At 41.9% G+C, this 27,155-nt stretch overlaps 1 protein-coding gene across 1 annotated transcript; it reads right to left on the reverse strand.

Annotated features, from left to right (window-relative positions):
* Positions 1-318: 318 nt before the first annotated feature.
* On the reverse strand, positions 319-27,155 carry LOC121873486 (transcription factor SOX-9-like). Its single transcript, XM_042377077.1, has 5 exons — positions 26,623-27,155; positions 14,240-14,306; positions 4,018-4,098; positions 2,832-3,889; positions 319-2,489 (listed from the first exon to the last, which is right to left on the reverse strand). The coding sequence occupies exons 1-5, from the start codon at positions 26,747-26,749 to the stop codon at positions 2,308-2,310; spliced, it is 1,515 nt and encodes a 504-aa protein (XP_042233011.1). The 5' UTR covers positions 26,750-27,155; the 3' UTR covers positions 319-2,307.

The raw sequence follows: 27,155 nt of genomic DNA on the forward strand, positions 1-27,155 counted from the left end.
AAGAAGCACATCGGAGACCCCTTCAGGGTTCAGCCGGGTTAATGGTTAATATTTTTTTCAAAGGTTCAAAAGTGAGAAGTTGTACTGTTGGACCGAACATCATCATAATAATAACATAATTCAACTTCTGAGAAAAAATGTGTATAACTTATGAACACATCCACTGAAATATGTTCCACAGACCGAAAAATATACATCGATACCTTTTATAGTATATATATATATAAGACACAAATAATATCAGTAATATATGTTACAACACAACAGATACAACAAAGTCTGATATTAATCTTTATATAAGGAAATAAATCGATTGGGTAAGGTGTGGTCAGGTGAGCACATTATCTCCCTCAGCACGACAAGATACGAGTCTCAGGGAGCTGTGATCACTAACTGCCGAGTCTTGGTCTGTCACACATAAACTCTTCCTATCAAAAAGTCCTCAATTATATTTTGATTATTTATTTTACTTTACATTCCGATTGAGGAGATAACATAACTCACTTCTTTATTAATGTATCCTACAGACTTACATCTCTAAAAGGTCTATTTACATCATGGTAGAGACATAGATAACACAGGTAACACGACACACACACACACACACACACACACATGCTCTACACAACGACCGATCATTACCTAATAAATAAATGCTTAGAAAAAAAAAAAGGTTTCTGGACTATCAACGACAATTACTCCTTCCCCTTAAATCTTCCTCAATAACCACAATCTTTCTCAGTAACCACAATCTTCCCCAGTAACCACAATCTTTCTCAGTAACCACAATCTTCCCCAGTAACCACAATCTTCCTCAACAGCCACAACTCTCTTCGTCTTATAATCTATGTATTTATCCCACTTAAAAATACTACAGAAATTTTAGCTTAGTGGTATCGAATTTACCTGAAAACACTACTATAATCGGGTTCGTTCTTGCGTTCCCAAATTGGCGGTGGATTCATTTACAAAAACGAAAACAGTGAGACTCCAGCCATGATCACGTCGCTGGTGACTTTGTTTACATTGGCAGTAACCCAGTGGCTGTGAGGGAGGACGGTGGCGGCTGTTCCTTATGAAGTTTTGATCTGATATTAAATAGAAACATCAAGAGAGGAAGAAGAGGAAGAGAGAGAGAGAGAGAGAGAGAGACCAGTGAGTTATTTAAGTGGTTTAATTTAGCTCAGTCGATACGTAATGTAGACGAATCAGTGAAGTAGGTCTTATCACAGCTGTGGTCACTGTTTGTGCTGCTGATCAGTTAGTTGGTGACGCAGAGCAGTACATTTTAACGGTGAGAAATGTATCTTAGGTGAGGTAATGTATTTTAGGTGAGAGGTAATGTATTTTAAGTGAGATGTAATGTATTTTATGTGAGAGGTTATGTATTTTGGGAAAGAAACGCAGCATTTTAGAGGAAGGAGCAATTACTGTTAAAGTTCTTCAGACAAACAAACAAAGAAACGGAACGATGAATTATATATCTCATAATAATAATAATAATAATAATAATAATAATAATAATAATAATAATAATAATAATAATACACCATTAACATTATATCAATATAGCGAATAAGTGTCTACAGTTAAATAAGATCAGAAAATATTGCACATATATTCACACATAATATAAATACGGTTTATATTATGTTCATTAAAAACAAGATATTATAATTATACACAGGCGATTATCTATACACCATCAGTAAGTATTAAACACCATTTTTTTTCCTCTCTACAAGTTGTATATTCTATCATACACATCTAAGGTATTTTTTCTCTCTACTGTATAATGTATTTTACCACATATATGAATATTTAGCAAGACTTTTTTTTTTTTAATTATTATTTTTTTTCTGGGGTTCTTTTGTAAATTACTCAGGTTTATTATGTTTATACACAGGTGGTAATTATCCCTGGGTCAGCTTCCTGCAGGTGACTGGCGACACTTTGTTACGTCATTATATACAGGTGTGTGGCTGTTTGTGTGGTTACCTGATGGGCACTGGTTAAGCTCTCACCACCAAATACGAGGATGGAAAGGGGCTTGTGGTGGTCCTTTCAGTGGTGTTGTGGTGGTGGTGGTGGTGGTAGTAGTAGTAGTAGTGGTGGTGGTGGTGGTGGTAGTAGTAGTAGTAGTCCATGGTGTAGTGAGAGTTCAGTAGCCCCTCTGGTAACAGCGAGTAGTCATTTTCGTCGCCGTCGGTGTCTTCAAGGATAGCCGATGCTTAACATGGTGAGGAGAAGGGGAGGGGGTGCTGAGGTGCCCATTAAGCCTGGGTATTTAGCGACTATCTTCTGCCTTCACTGGACGACGGAAGGAGGCGACGCGGAGGTCAGTGTGGGCGTCAGCGAGGGCGTGAGGGTGGGTGAGGAGAGATATTTGGCCTCAGGGCGCACCAGGAGGTAAGAGAGGGCGGTCCGTGGGTCGTGCGGGTAGCCCATGGTTCCTGCCGACGGGTACACGCAGCTGGTGAAGTAATTTCCTGTTGGGAGGGAGAGAAGAAAGGTCAGAGAGACGCTATCGAGAGAGACATTAATATATGACCGGCTCAGGAGGTGACGGAGGAGTGCCTTGTGAGCTATCTAGGAGGCCGGCTGGGGGAGGGAGGCACAGAAGTGTTGTTTTTATCTATACAAATAATTACAACTTGAAATGATATTGATGGGGAAGCAAATTATGTACAAATTAACAGGTAAACACACGCACACACACGCACACACACACGCACACGCACACACGCACACGCACACATTTTATCTCATATATAAAGCATAATGTTGTTTTCATGCAGCTATCATTGAAATAACACCAACAATATACTGACTGGCCATATCTGCTGCAGAGGCGACGACGGAGGGTGAGGATACGACGGCGTGGTGAGGGGCGGAGGAGTAGAGACTGGTGGCGAGGGCGGCGGGGGAAAAGGGATAAGGGAGGCGCAGCGCTCCTGGTGGGGACGGCGCCTGACACTTGCCGCTGGGAGACTCTGGGCTGACGTTGAAAGTCTTCCGTTCACCATACCTGACGAAAGCTCTCGAGTCATTACTGTTGGAGACTTCTGGGTCTTCTTCACGACTGATCAGTTCAGGAATTCTCCTAAAATCGACTTCGTCAGTCTCATGTGGGCTTCTCGCAGGACTGGATTCTCTGGAACGACTGTCGACATCAATCTTAGGGCTGGACGGTGATGGTGACCTGCTTCTGGAGGGCGGAGGAGACACTGCCAGCTCTTCTCTGATTCTTCTTTCTCTCTCTAGAGTGTGGAGTTGTTGGAAACGGAGGTGATCCAGGTCTCGCGCCGTCAGACCTAGGTAAGGGTTATCCAGCGGTAGTCTGGAAAGAACACTTGTGGCGGATACCTCGGACGGGTACTTGGGTATCGGAGACGCCAGGCTGGAGGGTGTTAGGTTCGGCGACGCTGAGTGAGGGATGGGAGACGATAAACCAGAGTTTAGACTGGCGGTAACCCCCGACGTGGCCAGCCCAGATGACGAGGCCAGGTGCGGCGAGGTCATGTGAGGCGGCGACGACAACCTAGACAGATCGAACACATTGTGTGGCGCCAGTCGGGAGAACAATGACGACTCGACGGAGGACATTTTGGACAGCGATAGAGCCTCTGAGGTGGGCAGCTTCGACAGTCCCAGAGCATCGGGTGAGTTTATCCTCGAGAGGACAACAGAATCCATGGGCGGGTAGTGGAGGCCAGAGAGATGTGGAGGGAAAAGGGGAGGGGGAGGAAGGATGGAGCGGGATAAATCTCCAGGGGACTTGTCCGGTGGTCCTCCAGGTACTCCCGGGGGCGCCAGTAGGTGATGCGGTGCGTAGAAGGGACGGAAACCTTCAAGCATTGGCTGGAACATTGGCAACTGGAAGTGGTACCTGAAAAAAAAAACCGACTGTCACCCACGAAAAAAGATACCATACTTTAAATCATCATATAAACATACAGTACACAACCGCATTAGACTGAATTATGCCAACACAACAACACAACAACTTGGACCTACCTGCTATCCTTCTTGGCTAGACTCTTTGCTTTACGCCTGGGTCGGTACTTGTAGTCGGGGTGTTCCTTCATGTGTAGCGCCCTGAGGGAAGGAAGAATGGGGGTATAAGACCAATTGATGAGAAGGGCGGTGTAGTGAGGTGGTGGAGGTGATGGTGCGAGGAAGATGGTAGGTGGTGGTGGTGATGGTGAGAGGGAGATGGTAGATGGTGGTGGTGATGGTGAGAGGGAGATGGTAGGTGGTGGTGGTGATGGTGAGAGGGAGATGGTAGGTGGTGGTGGTGATGGTGAGAGGGAGATGGTAGATGGTGGTGGTGATGGTGATGGTGGTGATGGTGAGGAGGAGATGGTAGATGGTGGTGGTGGTGGTGATGGTGAGATGGTGGTGGGTGATGGTGAGGAGATGGTGATGGTGGTGGTGGTGGGGGAGATGGTGGTGGTGGTGGTGATGGTGGTGGTGGTGGTGGTGAGATGGTGGGTGGTGGTGGTGATGGTGAGATGATGGTGGTGGTGGTGATGGTGGTGGAGATGGTGTGATGAGGTGGTGGTGATGGTGATGGTGGTGGTGGTGGTGGTGGTGATGAGTGGTGGTGGTAGGTGGATGGTAGGGTGGTGGAGGGGGTGGTGGTGGTGGTGAGTGGTGGTGGTGGTGGTGGTGAAGGGGAGGTAAGGCAAGACAGGTATGAACGTGAGATATCAAAATTATTTATTGTTGTCTTGAAAGAGTTTTATATTTCTTCCGCGCAGAGAGAGAGAGAGGTATACAAAATATCATATTCCTCCCCAAAAAAAAAAAGTAAAAAAACATTAAAACACAATCCCAGACACGCTAAACAAAGACACCTCCTCCCCCAAGACAGACACAATACACGTTCAGAAGGACATGAACAGAGGACACACGAGGAAAGAAGACGAAGAATAAGAAGAGGAGGAGGAGGAGGAGGAGGAGGAGGAGGAAGAGGAAGCACATTGTTCACCCAATACCTTGAAGAATAAAGTCTCTCTCTCTCTCTCTCTCAAAACAACAAAGAGGAGAAGGAACATTTTTACCTCACCGAGAGATTCGTCTTCACCTCCTTGGTTCTGTGGGTTTTCTGTTTTACTACGTGGACAGGTGTGTACTAGGAGTGGACAGGTGTGTACTAGGAGTGAACAGGTGTGTACTAGGAGTGGACAGGTGTTTGTAACTAGGAGTGGACAGCCTGTGTGTAACTAGGAGTGGACAGGTGTGTACTAGGAATGAACAGGTGTGTACTAGGAATAAACAGGTGTGTACTAGGTATGAACAGGTGTGTAGTCTCGCAGCAACACTCATAAATAAACTGATAAACTCTTCCTTATCCTCAAAATAAATGTATAAAGGAAGGAACAATAAAACTTATGAAGATAATTGGAATATAATGATAAACAAGAGAAAAATAATAATATCCTGTTGTATATTCTTATGTTTACGATGTTCTTCCTGATTTACTGTACGTTCGAGGACAGGTAAACAGAGGACAGGTAAACAGAGGACAGGTAAACAGAGGACAGGTAAACAGAGGACAGGTAAACAGAGGACAGGTAAACAGAGGACAGGTAAACAGAGGACAGGTAAACAGAGGACAGGTAAACAGAGGACAGGTAAACAGAGGACAGGTAAACAGAGGGCAGGTAAACAGAGGACAGGTAAACAGAGTACAGGTAAACAGATATAATTCCTTAAAATCTAGAAGGAAAATTCGCATTGTGAGTTCCATTAAAATTCACTACCATGAAAATCAGGAAAAATAGCCAACGGTTTATAATGTGTTAAGGTAAAATATAATTATCTAGAGTTAAATTATTTTTATCTATAGTTAACGAAAAAAAAAATAAGCATCAGCCAATTGTTAGATATGTAAAAAAAAGAAAAGAAAAAAAACTTCAGGTGTGAAAAATGTTGGACTAGTCTTAACATATGATTAATCACGTTGTCAATTACGTCACTGAAAACAGTCCAATGACGTCACCGGATAGCCTTAAGCGCAGGGAGTGGAGTGGAGGGGGAGGGGGAGTAGTGCCATATAATAATAGCCTATAGAGACGAAAACCCTATACTATTATTAAGTAAAACAATACCTAACAAATCCTCAACTCATAACCCACTTATCAACCCCGAGAGAACGAACCAACAAAGTGGCAATAACATGCTATGAATTCATGTCAATAGGTACGAAACTCCTGGTGTTATAAGCCGGGAAAAGAGATCGTAAGTGTAGGAGGGTGTTAGGGCACTAGTTTAAGGTTGTGGTGGCGGGTTATCGTCAAAACAATACCCAGGGAGAGGTGGACAATAGAGACTAAATGTTATACAATGCACAGTAGATGACACACACAGAGCCGGGCTGTAGTAGGTGGGGCAAGGCCTTCACACACACACACACACACACACACACACACACACACACACACACACACACTATTAACTTTACTCCGTTTAACTCTTCAGTTATTGATAATTTTTACAATGGTTGGGACTGGGCTGTTCTTATAGCGATCAGTTCGTGCATGTATGGGCTGGATGCGGTTGTGGTGTCGAACAGCAATTCTCGGACAGGGGATCTCAGGTGGTAGTAGGAGCCGGTGTCGAGGATGGTGCAGAAGCTTCTTACCAAATTTGCAGATGAGGTCGTGGTGATGGTCAGTGAGAGTCGAAAGGGTCAGTGTGTTGAGCGCTTCTTGATATGTGGAGTAGGAAGGGGAGAGAATAATCTTGCATGCCCTCTTTTGCACTTTTCTAGGTGTTTACGTTGTGTGGCATTTAGGGAGGAAGACCAGGTAGGGGAGGCATAGGTGAGCTTGGGAAGTATGAATGTTGAGTAAACACTGAGGAGCTCGGGTGCAGGAACTCCGAGGGACTTGAGTCGGCGGAGGAGGTGGAGACGGAAACTGGAGGATTTGACAACTTCACTGACGTGTGGTTTCCAATTTAGTTTGTTGTCTATGGTGACGCCAAGGAGCTTCGTGGAATCTACAACCTGGAGCGTGTTCGGACCTAAATTAATGGAAGGGGGTGGGACAATGTCGGAGGAGAGGTTGATGTGCATAACCATGGTCTTGGTATTGTTGATGGTGACGTGGTTGTTGGTGGCCCAGTTGTGGAGACTGTTCAATAAATCCTGAAGGGCGGTATAGTCGGGAGCAGAATTGTTGACGCTGATCGACATATTTCCAGCGAGCAGGGGTTTCTCTTAGGGCATCATTGATAAGCATAAGGAAGCAGAGTGGTCCCATCTTGGTGCCTTGGGGGACGCCACAGGTGAGTGACTGAAAGGTGGAGACAGCCCCTCGGTAGCGTACAGCTTGGCGTCGGTCACTGAGGAAGTCTGTAAGCCATGGTATAAGACTTCTCCGAAGCCCGAGGTCAATAGCTTTGTTGATGATTATATTGTGGTCGACTAGGTCGAATGCTTTAGTGAAATCAGTGAAGGCGACAGCTACAGACGTTTTTCGTTTCTCGAGATGGCGGTATATGTAATCGAGAAAGCTGACAAGACAGTGAGTGGTGGAGGAAGTTTTCATATTGCCAAATTGCTGAGGGTCTACGACTCCTGCAATATCAGCATAAGCCCAGTCGAACACAAAACTTTTACAGATTAGGCTGGGTATTGGGGTGATTGCAATAAGTCGTAACTGATTTAAGGATTGTGGGCTGGTTGACTTGGGCACTGGTGATACATAAAAGGTCTTCCGGTCAGCTGGGCATCTGGCTTGACTGAGAGAAGCATTGATGATGGAGCATAGGGGCTTAGCAAGCTCCGGGGAGAACTTCTTGAAGAGTTTCATTGGTAAGTCAATAGGGGTGGTAGAGCGTTTTAATTTTAGTTTGTCCAGGCGTTTCGCTACTTCAAATTCTTCTACTAAGTCAGTGGGAAGGGGGGCTGGTAGGTAAGCAGGGAGAGTGGTTGTGTCAAGCCGGGGGAGCGTCTGGCATATAGTAGCGAAATGGTTATTTGATTGCTCAGCTGCGTCAACATTAGTGAGATGGCTAAGGAAGGGGAGGGGGGTGCGTCTTATTGTTTAGTCCACAGAGTTCTTTAAGCTTACCATACCATTGACTGATGTTGTCAGGTGTTGTAATTTGGTTGGGTAGTGGGACTTCTTTGCAGTGCGTATTTCGCGGATGACTCGGTTGCGAAGGGACCTGTAGCGGATGTGGTCATTGAGATGAAAGGCTCTGTCTCTCTGTTGCTTAAGTCTTTTGATCCGAGGTGTGATCCAGGGCAAGTCAGCTGGGTGAGATATGACGGACTTCTCGGGGAAGAAGTGGTGGTGAGCTTCCGTGGTGGTGTTGGTATAATTTTTCCATTTGGTTTCCACGTCATCCACGCTAAGTACTTCAGTCCAGGGATGGTGAACTATCCACTGCCCGAAGAGGCGCACTGCAGAGTCAGTAATCGGCCTGTAGGTCTTGATGTAGGGTCTCTGTACTTGAGTGGGAGTGGCAGCTGGGGACCAGAGCACTGATAAGTGTGTGCTACACCCGATAGGAGGCATTGGTTGAGGTGGTTGGTACTGGTCCACTAAGTCAGTTAAGATAAGGTCAAGGGTATTTTGACCGTGTGTGGGGAAGTTCACAACTTGTGATAGTGATAGCTGGTCCTGGATATCAGTGGTGTCAATTTCATTATAATCCCCACATAATACTAACTTGGCACATGGGTACCTAACTCTGAGGTGGTCTGAGGTGGTACTGAGATGATTGATAAGAGTGTCTCTGGTGGGTGAGCGAGGCGGATGGTATGACACAGATTATGATGGAAGCAGTGTGGCGCGGGAGGGCCCGTGACACAACACGTACCCATAATGCTTCCACATCTGCTGGGACTTGAACATCCAGGCGTGACGGGCGTAGGTCATCTTGACAGAAGAGGGCAACGCCCCCTCCGCGTCTATGTGAACGAAGGTGATGAAAGAGTTGATATCCCTCAATATGACACGTTTCAGGCACAATTTGCCAAGCCTCACATATGGCAACGACGCTCGCGGCGGCTGACCTGACTGTAGTTGCCAGCTCGTCAAACTTGTTAGCTCGGGAAGTGACGTTGGATAGCAGTAGAGACGAGAGATCATACCATATCCGTGGAACTTCAGTGTAGTGGTACAGTCTGTCAGGGGTGGGTTTCTCCGGTTTCCTAGTGTGTGTGTGTGTGTGTGTGTGTGTGTGTGTGTGTGTGTGTGTGTGTGTGGTACAAAACACACACACACACACACACACACTCATCACAGGTCAATAGCCGATCGTGTCGTCAGCATCGTGCAATAACCGTACACCCCAAACTACCTCACCTGGTCTTTGATACCTGTGTCTCTCCCCTCCCCTCCCCTCCATTCCTCCATCGTTGCTTCGTATCATTATCTCTCCAAATAATAACTCCTTACTATCTCTAATTATCTCCCAGTATCTCTTTCATCTCCTAAGTTAGGTGTTGGAGTATTTGCTGTGTCCTAAATACCGGGAAATTCTTGAGATATATAACAAGATAAACGTATTTTATATTTCTTGTATTCAATTGTATTATATTTGTCTATTTCTTTCAGTATTTCCTTCTTCCTGCTTGAAATTCCTATTTTATTGTGTAATTTCATATGATTCTTTACGATACTTTAATCACCGTTTATTTAATACTTCATTCATTCTTTAACAGGATCATTCTTCTTTCCTTTACTTTATCTTTCCTTTTATTTTTATTTTTTATTTTTACGATAATTCTTTCATTTCGTTAGACATTTCTGGATCAATTCCCATGGTCTTCTTATTTTTTTTTCTCTGACGCTGATTGGCTGTTGTGATATACGACCGACCAATTAGATTCATTGTCTTCCCGTCCGAGGCTCCTGGGTACCCCTGAACTAAAGTCGTAAACAACAAAGACGAATCCAATACCACTGAAATTATCACCACATAGACCCAGCTCTTCAGTACAATGCTGTTTCTTTTAATGATTTTGAGAGTAGTTATTATGACCGGGATAAAATTAGAGGAATGGAAAACGATTTTGTTAATGAAACTACAGGAAGGATTTTATAAGACAATGAGACTATAAACTGTAGAGAGAAAGAGAGAAAGAAAGATAGAGAGAAAGAGAGAGCGAGTGAGAACCTTTGTGTTAGCGTCGTCCCCACTCGTTGCCCGGTACAGTCCAGCGGTCCGGCTCACGTAACAAGAACCACTTCACCAGTTTTACCATCACCCTGTGTCATAATTTGCATCTGGCAGCCTCCCTCTTGGTAACCTCGGCCGTGTGAGTGAAATATTGAGACACCTGAGTGAAAGATTTGCCACTGATTTGAATATCGGGATGCTGGTCTCAAAGGCGGTGCTGCGTGAATTAATAAAAAAAAATAATAATAATATAGTCAGAAATATTTAAAGGATATGGGAGGAGGAGGTGGAGGAGGAGGAGGAGGAAGAGGAGACTGCTGGTTCAACATTCCTGACAATTATCAGTACATGTTAACCTTTTTCTATATATTGGTTGTTAGGTTAGGTTAGGTTAGGTTAGGTTAATCTTCAGGTGATCCGAACGATGTATGACGCAACACACACACACACACACACACACACAGACACACACACACCACACCTTCTCCCTTCTTTTATTTCTCCCTTTCCTTCCTATTTCCAACCCCTTCTCTTCCCTCCTTCTCTCCCTCCCTCCCAGTTCACCCAGTATGAGGTTATCAGCCAGGTATTAGAGCTAATTGGTCAGCTCCACCTCAGGTATACCCCCCAAATACCTGGTCCTTACCTATCTATCAATACCTGTCTCTCCTCCTTCCTTCTGACTCCTGTTATCCAATCCTCTTCCCATTCTTCCCCGTCCTCCTCTTTCCTATACTTCTCTTCCCCTTCATTTCTCTTCCACTTACGCTACTAATCCTCATCTTCTTTCCCCCCCTCTTCATTCCACCTCCCCCCCTTTCTATTCATTCCTCCCTCTTTGATTTACTCCCTCCCTCGTTCCTCCCCTCTTCTTCCTTCTTACCTCTTCTTCCGCCTCCTCACCACCTTCTATTCCCCTCTTTTCCTCCTCCTCCTCCTCCAACCACCCCATCCCCTCCCCCCTCCCCCACCACACACTTACCCCCACTTCACCTTACAGCTCATAGTACCACAACAAATCAGTAACAGAGACAGTGATCAATTTTTTCTTAACACATAAAGGAGGCGAAGCAGAGGTAAATATCTCTCACTTCATAGTCGTAAATGATAAGCCAGGTGGGCCAGGTAGGTCAGGTAAGTCAGGTAGGTCAGGTAAGATAACTCACCTGAGCTAATTGCTGGTGAGAAATAAAAGAGTTTTGTGGGGGTTTGATATAATATATAGAACTATGAAAAAAAATTGATTTATATACAAGATATTATATTCATTAATGTATGGGTGTAAAAAGATGAGAAGAAAATAATGAAATAAACTTATAATGATAATAATAATAATAATAATAATAATAATAATAATAATAATAATAATAATAATAATAATAATAATAAACAAAATGTAAAGAAAAAACCCCAAAACAACAAATCAAATGAAAAACTACGATTCCAATACACTCACAGAATGACGTCACTCCCAAACCTTTTACTCAAAACAACAACAAAAACATACATTAAAAAATGGCGTAAAGTGATAGCTCCACAATGGCTTCAGCACTCTTTAATACACCACTATCACAACTATCTCCCCTCCTCCCTCACCCAGGAGCTATGATAAACAGAACATGTGTCGCTTTCCCTAGTCAACGAACACAAGGTCATGAGGTGTATTTTTACCTGTGATTTTTTTCAGGTATAAATAAAGTTATCTTATTATTCTTTGTTCAGAATCCCTTTGTTGTAAACTTGCATCAGTAGGTATAGGTTGGGAACTTAAGGTGATTGAGTTAAATCCGACTTACGTTAAAATCATGTTATGTAATGGTTAAGTGAACGTAAAACACCTTCGTATAATTGAGGATTGTTTATATTGAACTACAGTACATCTATTTCTTGTTTTCATCTGTAGGAAAATAATAACTATAATCTAATCTTGAAATAACCCCCCCCCACGAAATAAGTCTAAACCACACACAAACACACAAACACACACACACACACACACACGTACTCAAAGTCTGTGGTCTGGCTGTGCGTCAAGAATTTGTGAACCTTTTATATTAATGTTACTTGTTCTTCGCCACCTGAAAGAACCTGTATCTATGTACGTTTTTTTTTATGGTGAAACTGTATTACTGTAATGTCTCTTTTATGGTGAAATTGTAGCACTGTACCGTCTCTTTTATGGTGAAATTGTAGCACTGTAGCGTCTCTTTTATGGTGAAATTGTAGCACTGTAGCGTCTCTTTTATGGTGAAACCTTACTAATGTTACAGTAACTACAGAAATTATGTAACTTTAAATAAAACTAAATCATCATATCAGTGTTCTAAAGACGCTGTAATTCTGTCTAATCAATTTCTTTAAAAAACTGTATCTTCTGTAAACATTTTCTTCATCTAACTGTACTTTTTGTTATCAACTTACTAACGAAAGAGCAATTCAATCATTATCTTTTGAAACAGTAGCCTCTATAGCTATTGGGGTATTTGTTTTGAGTTATCAAGCTTCTGTACTGATATGATAACATTTGATTCTGATATTCTGGTCTCCAGTTATGTCTAAGAACGTAATGCTTGGTAGTGATGTTAGGAGATGGGGGTAGGAACACATCAGAGAGTGGGGGTAGGAACACATCAGAGAGTGGGGGTAGGAACACATCAGAGAGTAGGGGTAGGAACACATCAGAGAGTGGGGGTAGGAACACATCAGAGAGTAGGGGTAGGAACACATCAGAGAGTGGGGGTAGGAACACATCAGAGAGTGGGGGTAGGAACACATCAGAGAGTAGGGGTAGAAACACAAAGAGCTGAGGTAGGAGAACAGAGAGCAAGAGTGGGAACACACAAGGTGAAGGTAGGAACACAAAGGGGTGGCGAGGAGGGATCACCAGGCGACTTTATTCCTTGCATCAGCACGTTCGCTTGTTGTGCGTCTTACAAGAATAACAGACTGCTAATAATAATAAAGGACCCTGTCACAGGTAAAATTACATCAGATTTTATTCCCCAAGTCGTAATATACACCAGATTTTATTCTCCCGGAGTCGTAATATACGCCAGATTTTTACCTCTAGAGTCGTAATGTTCACCAGATTTTATTCCCCCGGAGTCGTAATATACGCCAGATTTTTACCTCTAGAGTCGTAATGTTCACCAGATTTTATTCCCCCGGAGTCATTATATACACCCGATTTTTCCCCTAGACTCGTAATATATCCTAGATTTTTCCCAAGAGATTTAATCATTTGTTGTTGTTGTTATATCAGGTGATGAATCAAACGTACCAAAACACTCCTAACCTAACCTAACCTAACCTAACCTAACCTAACCTATGTTGACTTTTACACCCGTTTATATCAATATTATATTTTTCCGGGTTATAGATTACTTAAAAAACCTAACGAATCATTTTTTAAGGAAGGTTGATGATGGAGGAAACCCAACTGATACTTAACACATAAACACGTTCCCGTATTAACATCCTACTTCCTTGAGCACCTGCCACAACGCCACCAAACCACAGCGCCAATAAGACTCACCAATCCGTGAATTCTGAGATACACTGATAACTCCTCGTAACAATCGTAGGTGACACTATCTTGCCCCCAAAAGAAGCCGGTGTTGGTGTTACTTAAGGCGAGGGCATGATCGCTAGGGAGTCAGTGCCTTGCCGGAGGTTGATGTGCACTCACGCTGGCCATTGTTCTGATCAAACACTATTCTATTGTTTGGTGAAGTCTCTCTCTCTCCCACACATACGCACACACACACTCACACACATACATACATACATACATACATAGCCCTGCAAGGTGGTGCATTGTAGCCTTCCTGTCATGACCGTGGAGGGTGGGTGGTGGCCTAGTTCGTATGACTGTGGCCATATGGATAGTGTATGGTAATATGTCTTCATGTATGAATATTTGACGCATAACACAACATACAGATATTAAACACTGGGAAGGTTTTACACACACACACACACACACACACACACACACACACACACACACACACACACACACGAGAGAGAACAAGAGATAAACAGCGACAAGAGAGAGACGAAGACAGTGAGAATATCAAGAGAATATTTTCGTTACCTCAGTCGTTTTGCCTCATCGATAAAGGGTCTCTTCTCAGCATCACTCAGCAGCTTCCACTCAGCACCTGCAGGAGAGACAAGTGTTAGAGAGATAGAGAGAGGTAATAGTTCTCTAGGGTCTTCGAGGGTGACCTGGTTCTAATACTTGACCACGAGGGAATTTTTTCTTCTTTTGCCTCAAGTGTAAAAATCTTCCAGTGTAATTTACAACCAGACACTTATAGTCATATTATAGTAAAACAAATAGTCATCATTATTATTATCATCATCATCATCATCATCCATCTTGTCTTCCAGTTACATTATCCCTGTCTGTCTGTATGTCTGTCTGTCCACCACGACTTCTGCTTACAGTTATCTCTGTTAGTTCCACGTCTGTCTGTTAATTCCACACTTTCCCGTTTCACATACGTATATTTAAATTTTACACGCTACCGTTTCTATAATTTCCACGCCACATACCGTTTTCCACGCCCTTAAACACGACGCTAAATCCACGCTCACAATCCATCATCCCACACATGCTGCTTCCACTCCCTTAACTACAATGTCTTCAACGCCTTTCCCCTACACATTACTACCTCGCCTCCTTCTGCGTTCACCCGGGCAACACAACCACAACACAAAATTATCTTGTAATTTCGTAATCTCTTGAGTTGTCCACCAGGTCAATACGACTCATATACGTCAACAAACAGAGAGGTCCCTTGTGTCTTCCAACCAGATGCTTCTCTTTATGAGATTTTTTCCCGCGACACAAAGAGTTATAAAGGTTCTGCTCGTTGTAGCAAAACCCGCTATCAAGAGCATCTTCAGTTTATCCCTATTGTGTTATCACTCATGGATGAATTTAGTTTTTTTCGCTAATTCTAGTAAAAGAAATTTTATGCTAATTAAGCGTCTTTAGTTTGTCTTATTAATGGGGAAATTTGGCTGATTCTAGCAATGTCCCCTAAGGAAACAGTCTAATATTCCTACCTTATTGTTATTTAGTTGTTATTTAGTTATTATCTAGTTATTAGTTAATTATTTTATTATTATTATTTACCCTGTATGTATGTATGTATGTATGTATGTATGTAGGCTATGTATGTATGTATGTATGTATGTATGTATGTATGTATGTATGTATGTATGTATGTACCAATAAACCTGGTGATGAGTGGGCAATAGCTGACAGGGTGTAATTACTTCAGAATAACACCCATAACTGACAAACATTCATCACACTAATGACCCAATGAGGTTAATGGTTGTTTGTACATATTGTCAACTCCAACGGGGGATTTTGTATTGACTAAAAATAACAAATAAATAAATACGTGGTTTTTATTCGTGATACACCACAAATACACACACACACACACACACAGAATATTATACACCGTGTTGTCCACTTGTTGATGTAGTAGTGAAGAGTCATTCATCGCGATAAATATCATTACCTCGTTTGCATATTATATGTTTTAATGGATAATATTACTCTATTGCATCACACTGCACTGATTCATACGCACCCAAAATGCATTAACGTCAAATTTAAAAAACCAATCCGAACTATATTGTAGTTTTTGTGGATACTTGCCAGTGTGTATTTATTTATTATTTATTTTAAACCAACAAAAACCATCGCAAAATGTGTTTCAATATTAATGTTGTGTTAATATACAGGAACTCTTAGTTGTTGAAGAAGATCATAATACCTGGGATATAAGATTAATAATAAGACCTCTAGTGTTGTGAGTTGTAAAGGTAAACTACGATGGAAAGGTCTTTTGAAAGAGTAAATTAAGCTTTATGGAGTTTGTGTGGCCTTTTGTTACATGGTACTGATGCAAATGTTCTCTCTCTCTCTCTCTCTCACTCCTGCCTCTCTCTCTCTCTCTCTCTCTCTCTCTCTCTCTCTCTCTCTCTCTCTCGCTTTCTCCTGTCTCTCTCTCTCTCTCTCTCTCTCCGTGTTTGAAAATAACGAAACTACATTGAGACGAAGTTTATTTGTTTATACCAGCTCAGGTAAATCACTCACCTGTCGCAATAAAAGACATAATACTACGAATAATAATAATAATAATGATCATAATAATAATAATAATAATAATAATAATAATAATAATAATAATAATAATAATTTCTTGATTAGCTCACGTTTGGTTGGTACACAAGTTCAACAATATACAATAACCTCTTAGAAAATTAATGCTTGAAGTATACACAATAAAAATTTTTTAACAATTGGTGAACGAACGAGATGTATACGGCCATTTATTGGACGTCAAGATGATTACGTCACCTCAATCGATGACGTTAAGGGTCGTCCTCTAATTGGCTAGTCGATAAAATATCCGAGTGAATGAGTATTAACTATACTCTGAACCAACCTCCACCTAAGGCCCTAACTTATACAATAGAGCCGAGGCATTACTATAGGATCAAGCCGTAAGCCGAACAAGCCGTGTTAAAACTCTCTTATTTTAGACGATAAGAATAATTTAAAGATTAATTCTGCTCTATATCTTTTAAAAGCCGGATAATGATCATTGGTAGTTGAAGTATATATGAGTCTAAAACAACAACAACAACAATCACAACCACTACCGCAACCACAGTCATCACAACAACAATCACAACCACTACCACAGTCACAACAACAACAACAATAACAATAACCACTAAAATCGCAACCAGTCACAACCGCAACAACAACAACAATCACAACCACTACCGCAACCACAGTCACAACAACAACAATCACAACCACTACCACAACCACAGTCACAACAACAACAACAGTAACAATAACCACTAAAATCGCAACCAGTCACAACCACAACAACAACAACAATAATAAATCACAAATACAATTACATTCTTCCGGTTGTTGGTTGTAGAATTATAATGATAGTTTGAATAGTTTTTAATAACAACCCGGGTAGGTGAAGCGCTTGAGTTATATTACGACTGAACGAGACAGAATTGAACCCAACAACGACCCAACACGGCCCACACTAATTTAACAAATATATGACAGGAAAAAGTTCTCTCAACGATGGAATCGAGTCAGTCAGTCAGTCAGTCAGTCAGTCAAAAAACTATTCATATAGCTGACTGACGCAACTAAAAGGGGGGTTCAAAGTGCACGACAGCCTGAAGGAGTGAACAACCCTTATCGGCATTAAGGTTCAATAGTGTATAGGGAACGATGGTGCCTCCAGGTCGCCCGCTAGATGACACCACACACCTCCTGAGATGATAGGGTTGATAATGATGATAATAATAATAATGATACTACTACTACTACTACTACTACTACTGCTACTTTTTTTTAAGCTACTACTACTACTACTTTTTTTTTTTTTTTAACGTGGCCTCCAGCCTCCCCCAATAGCCACACCTTCGCCACCATATATTTATCTTAATATTAAATATCCTAATACATAATAAGCTACCCTATCTGTGTTAAATTAGTTGAGCCGCAGATCTATGCGGCATTCAGTGACTGTAGCCTCATAGTCAATATCTGCAGCAGTTGTCGGAGTAGGGGCAGAAGCTCTCGTTCCCCTGAGGCAGAGCAAAGCCGACCGAAGGAGAGAGAAGGACAGTCGACATCTCATCCAGGCTGTAACATAACTTCTGGGCTGCTGCTTCTGTTCGGAGATCAACTCCGCGAGTCTGGCGTAGAAACATCTTGCACTTGGGCCCATCCCACCAGAGGTTGTGAACACTAGAGGAGTGAAGCTGCCTTGATCAACGTTTTGAATTCTCTCCCCATACGCCCTTCTCTTGTCGTTCTCGTTCCTCCTATGTGCAGCATCGAGAGCTAGGTTACGGTGACAAGTGGCCATGGGATAAAAAATCCTACTACTACTACTACTACTACTACTACTACTACTACTACTACTACTACTGCTACTACTACTACTAATAATAATAATAATAGTAATAAGTCAATTGAACATTCTTGTCTTTAGTTGGGACATTGAGATAACAACGTAGACGCTCTATAATCGCTTACCCAAAGGCCGTTCCCTCATTGTCAGGCGGTGATGAGTGTCCTCCCCCCAAACGGTATTCAGAGAGCGTACAAGAGTGTTATCGACTTAGGTCAAACGTAATTACTTGAACGGAGGGATGGACGCCGCCCCCCACCCCTCCCCCTGGGTCGGTGCCACACTAGTAAAACACTTTTATGGTAGATGAAACTCTCAAGTCTTGCTACTTTCCCGTCCAAACTACTACTACTTCTACTAAAGTTGTTCATATACTTACCGATAATATTTGGGTAAGAGTTTTCGCCAAGTTACTTTCCCGTCAAAAGTACTTACGTAGATATGACAGGAGAAGAAGAAAACATTTAGGTGGGGGGAAAAAAAATACCTCTAAGGCCAATTCTTCCCGCCAAAATTATCACACTGAAAGGGAAATTTTAGCGGGAATATAAACTCATGTTCTACTTTGATGCCGCTAAAACGAAGCATCTGGTCTTAGCATACACCCATTGCCGCCGCCCGCTCTCCGTTCAAACCACCGCCCAGAAAGAAATATTTTACCTCTAACTCATAACCCGATAAAGCTCTTTCCTTTCCTCTAGTTGATAATCCACAAATCTTACCCGTAACTCACACTAGAAAACCACAATTCAACCAAATATATCACACTTAATCCTAATTCCTAAGTCAATCGTTGTTTATGTTGTTATTTTATTATTTTTTTTGAGGTATAACCATCTTGGCTTCACTTAGATCTGGTACAGTGACTGATGCGTTTTGTGAGATGTGGCAACTGTGTGGAATGTTTATCAAGCATCATTGGTCTAGGTTACTATTGTGAGGTTCCTTAGGGCCATTCAGGGAGTTTTAATACGATGTAAACAAACACAGAGTTGCCACATCTAACAAAACACATTAGTCACTTTCCCAATTACGCTTACACAGTCCCTTCCCTTGCCCACTCATCCACTCCCTCTTAACCAATCCCACTCATTTCTCCCCTCTCTCATTCCCTCTTTCCCTCTCCCTTCTCTCATGTCCATCCCTCTCTATCCTCTCCCACTATCTCCTGTACTCTCACTCATTTTCTCTCACCTCCCTCTCACAATCCACTGATGGTCCTTCTTCTTCCCCTTCCTCTTCCTCATCCTTCTAAACTTACCCCTTTCCCTCTCTCTTCCTTCCCTTTTCCCCATTGTCTTCCGTTTTCCATTTATTACTCTTTCTCTCTCTCTATCTGTCCTATTCCATCCTATTTTCTTTCTCTTCCTTCTCCCTCCCCTCCCCCCCCCCATATTACTCCTCCCCCTACTTCCCTCTTATCATTCTCCTTTCCCCCTCCCACTCCCTTTCTCCGTACCCTGAACTCTACCCAATCTCCTCCCTATCCCCCTCTCCTCCTCTCCCTTTACCCTTTCTCCCCTATTCGTCTTCCTCCTTAATTCCCAAAAGGTCTACGATTAATCCCTCGTGACTAAGGAGGTCTTTAAAATTAGATCAATCACTTTCCTATGTGGGATTCAATTTGGTTAATCCTCGCCTTGAAAGAACGCCAGCGGGTAATCCGGTTATCTGAGACTCACTGTGGAAAAACGATAAGCAGCAGCGATGACGTCACGGGTCATAACACCAACTATGTGTGTGTGTGTGTGAGGGGAGGGAGGTAGAAGAGAATAGAGGGGAGAGAAAGGGAGATGTGAAGAAGAGAGGAGGAGGAGGAGAGGAGGGAGAGGAGACGGAGAAGGACAATTGTTTTGGACTAAAGGGGGTAAGAGAGAGAGAGAGAGAATAAGACGTCTATTAAACTAAACGTAACACCATCCATCATCACTACAGATCGGTAAAGTAGTTTCCGAGATTCTCGTGCGGACACTTAAACCCTTGAGTACGATGACTTAAACCCTTGAGTACGATGACTTAAACCCTTGAGTACGATGGCTTAAACCCTTAAAGAGTTGACTTATTCCCTTGAGGACCATGACTTTGTACTCTGAGGGTTAAGTCATCGTACTCAAGGGTTTAAGTCATCGTACTCAAGGGTTTAAGTCATCGTACTCGACAGACTATACTCCCTCAACTGTAAATAAAGGATGATGGGAATAAGATAAATTAAACGAACTAAATAAAAGAATAAATATGTAATAAAGAAAAAAGGAATAATTATAAAGAAAGATAAAAATAAATAGAAAAATATCGAGAAGTGTTTTTTTTTGTCCATTTGTGAGTTACTTAATAAAGAAAGATTTGGAAGTAAAAAAAATAAAATTACGTTTGGGATTTTAAAAAAGTGACACTTCATCAAGCCGATTTTCATGATTAATCTTTCTGTTTTTTTCCTCGTCAGATTTGGCCGCCAGATTCCCGATTTCGAGAGTAAGGAGATTTTTTTTTTTATGTTCGGTCACTGATTTTTTTTGGGCTACTTTACACCTAAAGGATATATGACACACAGGTAAGCTCAGGTGATGCCTTAAACTTAATTAATCTTTGGTCATTAATATAAAGGCGCTCAAAAGTGGTTCGATACCGACTTAGGGGTTCATAGCAGGGGTTCAAAGTTAATACGACACTCACTTACGGATTCATATCAGGGGTTCAAACATGGTATTGCATTATTTTTAGAACCTGTATGTATAAAAAAGAACGTTTCCAGTGTGTTTATAACCGATCCCCAAAACCCGGTGTCATGTCAATTCTAAAATTCTGAAATGAAAAGATCAAAATGAGAACCCAACTTTGCTGTTTGGGAAGTGAAGGTTATCAATTGCAGTATCCCCTCCCTCCTTCCCTTCCCCCTACGCTATTTCCTTGTGTACTATAGGACTATTACACTGTATATACACTATCACTAACACACCATCAGGATTATAAAACCCAATTATTACTCAAACAATCATAACTTAAATAACGAAATACAGAAAGAAAAAAAATCTGCTTGAGTTAGACCCCATAGGATTTTATTTACTTTAAACTGAATAAAATCCCTTCCAGTATTTTTTATTTACCGAAAATATTGTGAAGATCAACCAAATTTATCTCACAACCTCGTTCAATAAATCACAACAATATTATAACTCTTATATAAAATCTTATATCGGGGTATATTTATGTAGTATATCGGGGTATATTTTTATCATCTATCGGGTATCTTTTTAGAGTATATCGGGACATTTCAATAGTTTATCGGGGTATATGTCTAGTGCGTATCGGTACAATTTCTAGAGTATATCGGTGCGCTATTTCTAAAACCAAGATTGGTGAATTTTTTTTTTAACTTTAATTTTATATTTATTGAGAGTCTCTTTTTATGTGTATTATTACCATTATTATGTTTTTTATAAAGTTATTTTAATTAATTTTCTTTTTAAAACACAATACTGAATGTCCGCCGCTTCTGTCAGCCGTCTTTCCTAACTTCAACACAAATATACGACCTTTCCCCCTAAAACTGGGTACAAATTCCCCCTATCTTTGCCTTAACATCAGTAACAAAAGATTGTTTTTTCCCCTAAAATCAAGATGGAAATTTTTTATTTCCCCTAAATGTCCACAGAATATTATAATAACAAAATTCAGATTAATTAATGACAGGTAAATAAAACTTATTTTTTGTGGTTCATTGTTACATCATCTTCCCTTCACTAAATGAACTCCTCTACCTCTGGCTCTACTTACGGTCTATACCTCCACCTGTGCTTCTGTTTACGGTCTCTTCCTCCACCTTAGCATCCATATCCATCCACACCGCAAACACATCCCTCTTTCTCCACAAACTCTAATTAATATCCACAGGTTCGACTCTCTCCGTTCCACCTACCACGCTGTTATCCCCAGCTTCGTCTCTTGGGATGCGGCACGACCACCTTCTACCCAATGTAAACTTCTCCTCCATTCATAGGATCACCGGAGCCGCCTCTACTCACAACGTACTGGGATCGTACCTTCATTTAGTGCCCTCTCTCCCCTCCTTCCCTCCCTCCGTCCTTCTCTCCCTTAATACTACTCCATAATATACCTTGCTCCCCTCCGCCCCGCCCCTTACCTATCCTTCCCTGGGTCTTCGCTACCTACTATATCTCTACCCTCCGTCCTTCCTATCCAATGCCTTCTTACCCCCCTCCTCCTCTCTCCCCTCCCTTTCTCCTTCTTCCTACCTACACCCTCCTCCTCCCCTCCCCGCGTGACGAGGGCCCCGCTGCGACTGGGCTGGAGCCTCGACCCTCACCAATAACCACACAATGAGACTAATTTGAAGTCAGAAAGGAACAGAGGCGAGTAACGATCACAGCCTGTTGGAGTGTCACGTTTGTGCTAGGAGACGAGGAGGAGGTGGAGGAGGAGGGGCGAGGGAGGAAACTGGAATATGAGGAGACGGAAGAGAAGGAAGAAGAGGATGAAGAAGTGGAGTGGGATATACATCGGGAGGAGGAGGAGGAGGAGGAGTAAGGATGAAGCAGGAGTAGAAGGAGTATTTGGTGAGATAGAATATATATACTGCTTGTGGGTCACCCGGGGTCATTAAGAGGTCATAACGTAGGAAACAAGACCCTGACGGAGGCCTGAATGTCTCTGTTATAGCTAGAGAAAATACCACAGGAAGAGGAGGGAGTACCTGTCACACATCTGCCAATCAGCACAAGGGCATCACTCACACAGGTAGACTCCAACACCTCACGCACCAAGACCAACGTGAAGACCCTGACAACTCTCTTGGCTCTTGCAGGTGGAGTGAAAGACTAATATAATGCTTGACGATTACACCTGTTGATAATATACTCAAACAGGTGTACCATATGCAAATGTAACCCCTGAGAGTGTTGTTTATATTTAGGATCGTAACCTGGAAATAAAGTTATGAGGTAATTTAGGTCGATTGATTATCTATGGTCAAGTTGCCTTACTGTTTAGCGATGTTGTTATACCTATACTGTCTAGGTATACAGGAAGCAGTATACTCCCACGGCCTTCCTGCACTGTATATCTACTTAGCTTATACATGTTGAATTGTATACCTGCATAGTTTATATATATGCTTATTTAACTGCAAACCTGTATGAAAATGTTTACCGAATTATTATTATTATTACACCAGGAGTTTACCTTAACTAGATACTTCCACTTAACCCCTTGAGTACAATGACTTAATACCTTGAGTACGATGATATAATCCTCTGAGTACAATGACCCAATCAATTAAATACCTCCCTTAAGTTATCGTATTCAAGAGGTTAAGTCATTGTACCTAACATGATAAGTCATCGTACTCAAGGGATTAATACCATTTCGGAAAAATAATCACTTAGAAAAAAGTAAATTCTGTTTCAATAAATATTAAAAAAAATCTGCTATTATTGGCAATGATAAACTCCTGAAACCTAACCTAACCTAACCTAACCTAACCTAACCTAACCTAACCTAACCGCCCACATCGTCTTCAAGCGTCAGGCAAATTTTCGCCGTGAGTACAAGAGTTTCATCGTCAATTCACAACTAATTCATCTTTACACATCTTTAAATAATTCTTACATGTAGAATATAAGAGAGAATAGGTAAGTGAGTTTCTAGTATCGGGATAGAGTGAGTGAGTGAGTGAGTGGATACCAAACACACAACACCGCCCGCCCCATGCACCGCCCACCCTCCTACCTAAGCATCGTCGGACAGGTGTCGCCGCTAACACCTTCCTCCGCCGACAGGTTCCGAAATACCTTAATTAATTACCTTTTATACCTGTAATTATCATAGTAAGTTATATATATATCGGGTTAATCTTTATTCTTTACTTAAAATAAATCAACTTAATGATTTAAGAATAATATACCGTTTTTGTAATTAGAACTGCTATAAAAATCGATTTCCCTTCAGAGCTAAACAAAAATAGTTCTAGTACACGTGAGCTTTTTTTTCCCCTCTTGATATTTAGGTTTATATAAAAGTGATAAAAAAAAAGAGTCGGGGTATAGAACGCAACATTGTCTGAGGTAAAGAATAGAAAGTAAAAAAAAACAAAAACTGACAAAGAAAAGTGGATAAGTTAGAAGATGTTAAAGGAGAGAAGGAAAGGCGAGTAAAGAGAGGATGAAAGGACAGGGGGAGAATACACTAGGAATAATGGGTGTGTGTGTGTGTGTGTGTGTGTGTTACAGATTTGAGTGAAAAAAAATATAGATTGATGAAGAAAATAATACAAGAGGTTATTCTATCAATACTTACTGTCATATCTCATCCAATACTCTTTTTCTGTGTCTGTCTGTCTGCCTGTCTATTTTTCTCTGTCTCTCTCCTTCTCTTTGTCTCTCTGTCTGTCTCTATTTCTGTTTCTGTCTTTCTCACTCTCTCTTTTTATATATGAATAATTGCTGTCATGTCCCGTCTCACATATTTCTCTGTTTTTGTGTTTCTGTCTCTCTCTATGTCTGCCTGTCTTTCTTTGTCTCTATCTGTCTCTCTTTCTGTCTGTCTCTGAACAATTAGTGTCACGTATACTGTCTAACATAGCATCTCTCTCTCTGTCTCTCTCTCTGTCTCTCTCTGTCTCTCTCTCTCTCTCTCTCTGAACTGCTTACAGGGTGGATGTGCATGGGTGTTTGGGTGACAGTGTCGAGTCTTTGACAACCAAGATAAAGGATCTATGTCCAGTCAGTTTCTTCAAAGTCTGCCTGTCTGACCTATCTGTCTGTCTTTCTGTCTGTCCCTTCTGTCTGTGTGTTGCTGTACGTAGGCTTATGTTATCCTTTCTGTTTATTCCCTACCACGATTTTTTTTTCCTGTGTCCAAACTTATTCGTTACTTTTCTTATCCTATCACATGAGCCTTGTCCAGTGCTCATGTTATCGTCACTGTCATTCATGTCACTGTCATCTTTTTACCCCCCCCCATGATATGATATATAGTTAACTTAGTGACGTCATCTTATTTTTGCTTTTTGAACGGATGAAAGAAAAAAATATCGTGTTTACGGTTTGGTCATGACCGGTTGTGTTGTATAGACATGAGCGGAACGTGATCGTATTTCAATCATTTTAAGAGCGATGACCTGATCTTACTCCGAGGTCATCAGTCTTCAAAGGTTAAGTCATCGGTCTCAGGGGTTAAGTCATTGGTCTCAAGGGTTAAGTAATCGGTCTCAAGGGTTAAGTCATCGGTCTTCAAGGGTTAAGTCATCGTCCTCAGGGGTTAAGTCATCAGTCTTCAAGGGTTAAGTCATCGTCCTCAGGGGTTAAGTCATCATCATCCTGTAATATAATTTCCATTCCTTTAATAATGAAACCCGTTATAATGTGTCAAAAATCCATCTGGCTGTGTCTTAAATGTGTCATACAATAATGTCAGCCGTGTCATATACAGTAGTCTGACTTTAGTGGTGTCATATCCGTCTTATCCGTGTCATATATACATAAGCCGTAACTTACCTCACCCATAGTTATACGCATTATACACACACACCTGGCCGCTCTGATATACACCTGTGGTTGATATACACCTGTGTATATCTCCCTACTTGACAGTCATGTATTCTTAACGCTTCCTGAAACGTGACTAATAATTGTTATACATAAATGCGTAAAGTGTATTTCAATGTCATTCGTGTCATATAACTTTATCTAAAATCCCTCGAATTAATTTTTGTTTTTAAGTGTGATCAAGTGGTGGGGAGGATATCTAACCCGCGGCCATATTGGAGGAAAAAAGTAAATCAATTTTTCCCAAATAGTCGAGGAAGAAGGAAAAGACACATAGATGGTATAGTGTTGCATAGGTTGGCTGTGGAAGGAAGGGAGGGAGGAAGGAAGGAAGGAAGGAAGGAAGGAAGGAAGGAAGGATGGAGGGAGGAAGGAAGGAAGTGTTGATAGTATAAGAATATTTTTCCCTGAGTTAATGTGTTTATTTGTATACACCAAAAGCTCAATTAAGACATGTTGACTTTGCTAACTTTTGGTGTCAATATTCAACTCTACAATGATAAAGTTAATGACTGTTGACTTGAAGTAGAACGGTAATACATGTGTAATTCTTGCGGTATGTATGAGAAATGTGTAATTGTATACATATTTTAACAGGTATAAAAAAATAGTTATATTCTAGATATTTTATGTACATAATATATGAAGATAAAGAATTAGGTGGTTGTTGTTGTTGTCTTGGGCTGGCGGGGACTGTCTGGAGCACTCGGAAGATATAAATAAATATGACGAGCATGGTGAAAATATTGCGAGTAAAAATATGCACAAAAACAACCAGGGTGATGAAGTTACCAGGAGTAGCAGAAGTAAAGTACCGGGAACAGTTCAACCACAACACACGTGATGGGACACACTACAGCAGCGACATGTTGATACTAAAGCCTTGTGGGATAAGCCAGGGTTAGGAGGTACACGGGGACGTCCAGCCTTACCTAGTCTCTTGGAGATCTCGGAGTTGTGCATCTTGGGGTTGTCTTGGGCCATCTTCCGCCGCTGTCCACGAGACCACACCATGAAAGCGTTCATGGGCCGCTTCACGTGTGAGTCCTTGGCGCTCATCCTGTCCTTTACGACCCACGGCCGCCCGCTCCCTCACCACCTGCCGCAGATGGTGCAGACGGAGGCAGCAGCGGGGGTGAGCCAAGGGACCAACGTGTGGTGACGGCGACAACTTCAGAATCAGACGGATTAAAGAATCTCACGAGTCTGGGTCATGGATGGCTCACTCTTATTTTTCTCTCAGTTTAAGATACGATCGAGTAAATTGGTCAGTGGCACAGTATTAGCTGGTGGTGCGTGACGCACCTGGACGGGGCGCGGGGCAGGTAGCGAGGCAGTGTAAAGATAGTGCTACGCTCCCGCGAGGGCGGTGAGAGACGGAGTGCTGTCAGCGGCGCGCTGCCATGTGATAAACATCTCCGCCCGCCAACAGCCGCACGCCGACGATGTTACCTTTTCGGGCTCT

Source organism: Homarus americanus, unplaced genomic scaffold (assembly GCF_018991925.1).
Source record: "Homarus americanus isolate GMGI-L3 unplaced genomic scaffold, GMGI_Hamer_2.0 scaffold27959, whole genome shotgun sequence".
Classification (NCBI taxonomy): Eukaryota; Metazoa; Arthropoda; class Malacostraca; order Decapoda; family Nephropidae; genus Homarus; species Homarus americanus.

Coding starts and splice junctions, on each gene's coding strand:
- LOC121873486 (XM_042377077.1), bottom strand. CDS start 26,749: ATGAGCGCCAAGGACTCACACGTGAAGCGGCCCATGAACGCTTTCATG. Junction 14,307..26,622: donor CGAGATCTCCAAGAGACTAG/GTAAGGCTGGAC, acceptor TCTCTCCTGCAG/GTGCTGAGTGGAAGCTGCTG. Junction 2,490..2,831: donor CTCTGCAGCAGATATGGCCA/GTCAGTATATTG, acceptor CCCTCCCAACAG/GAAATTACTTCACCAGCTGC.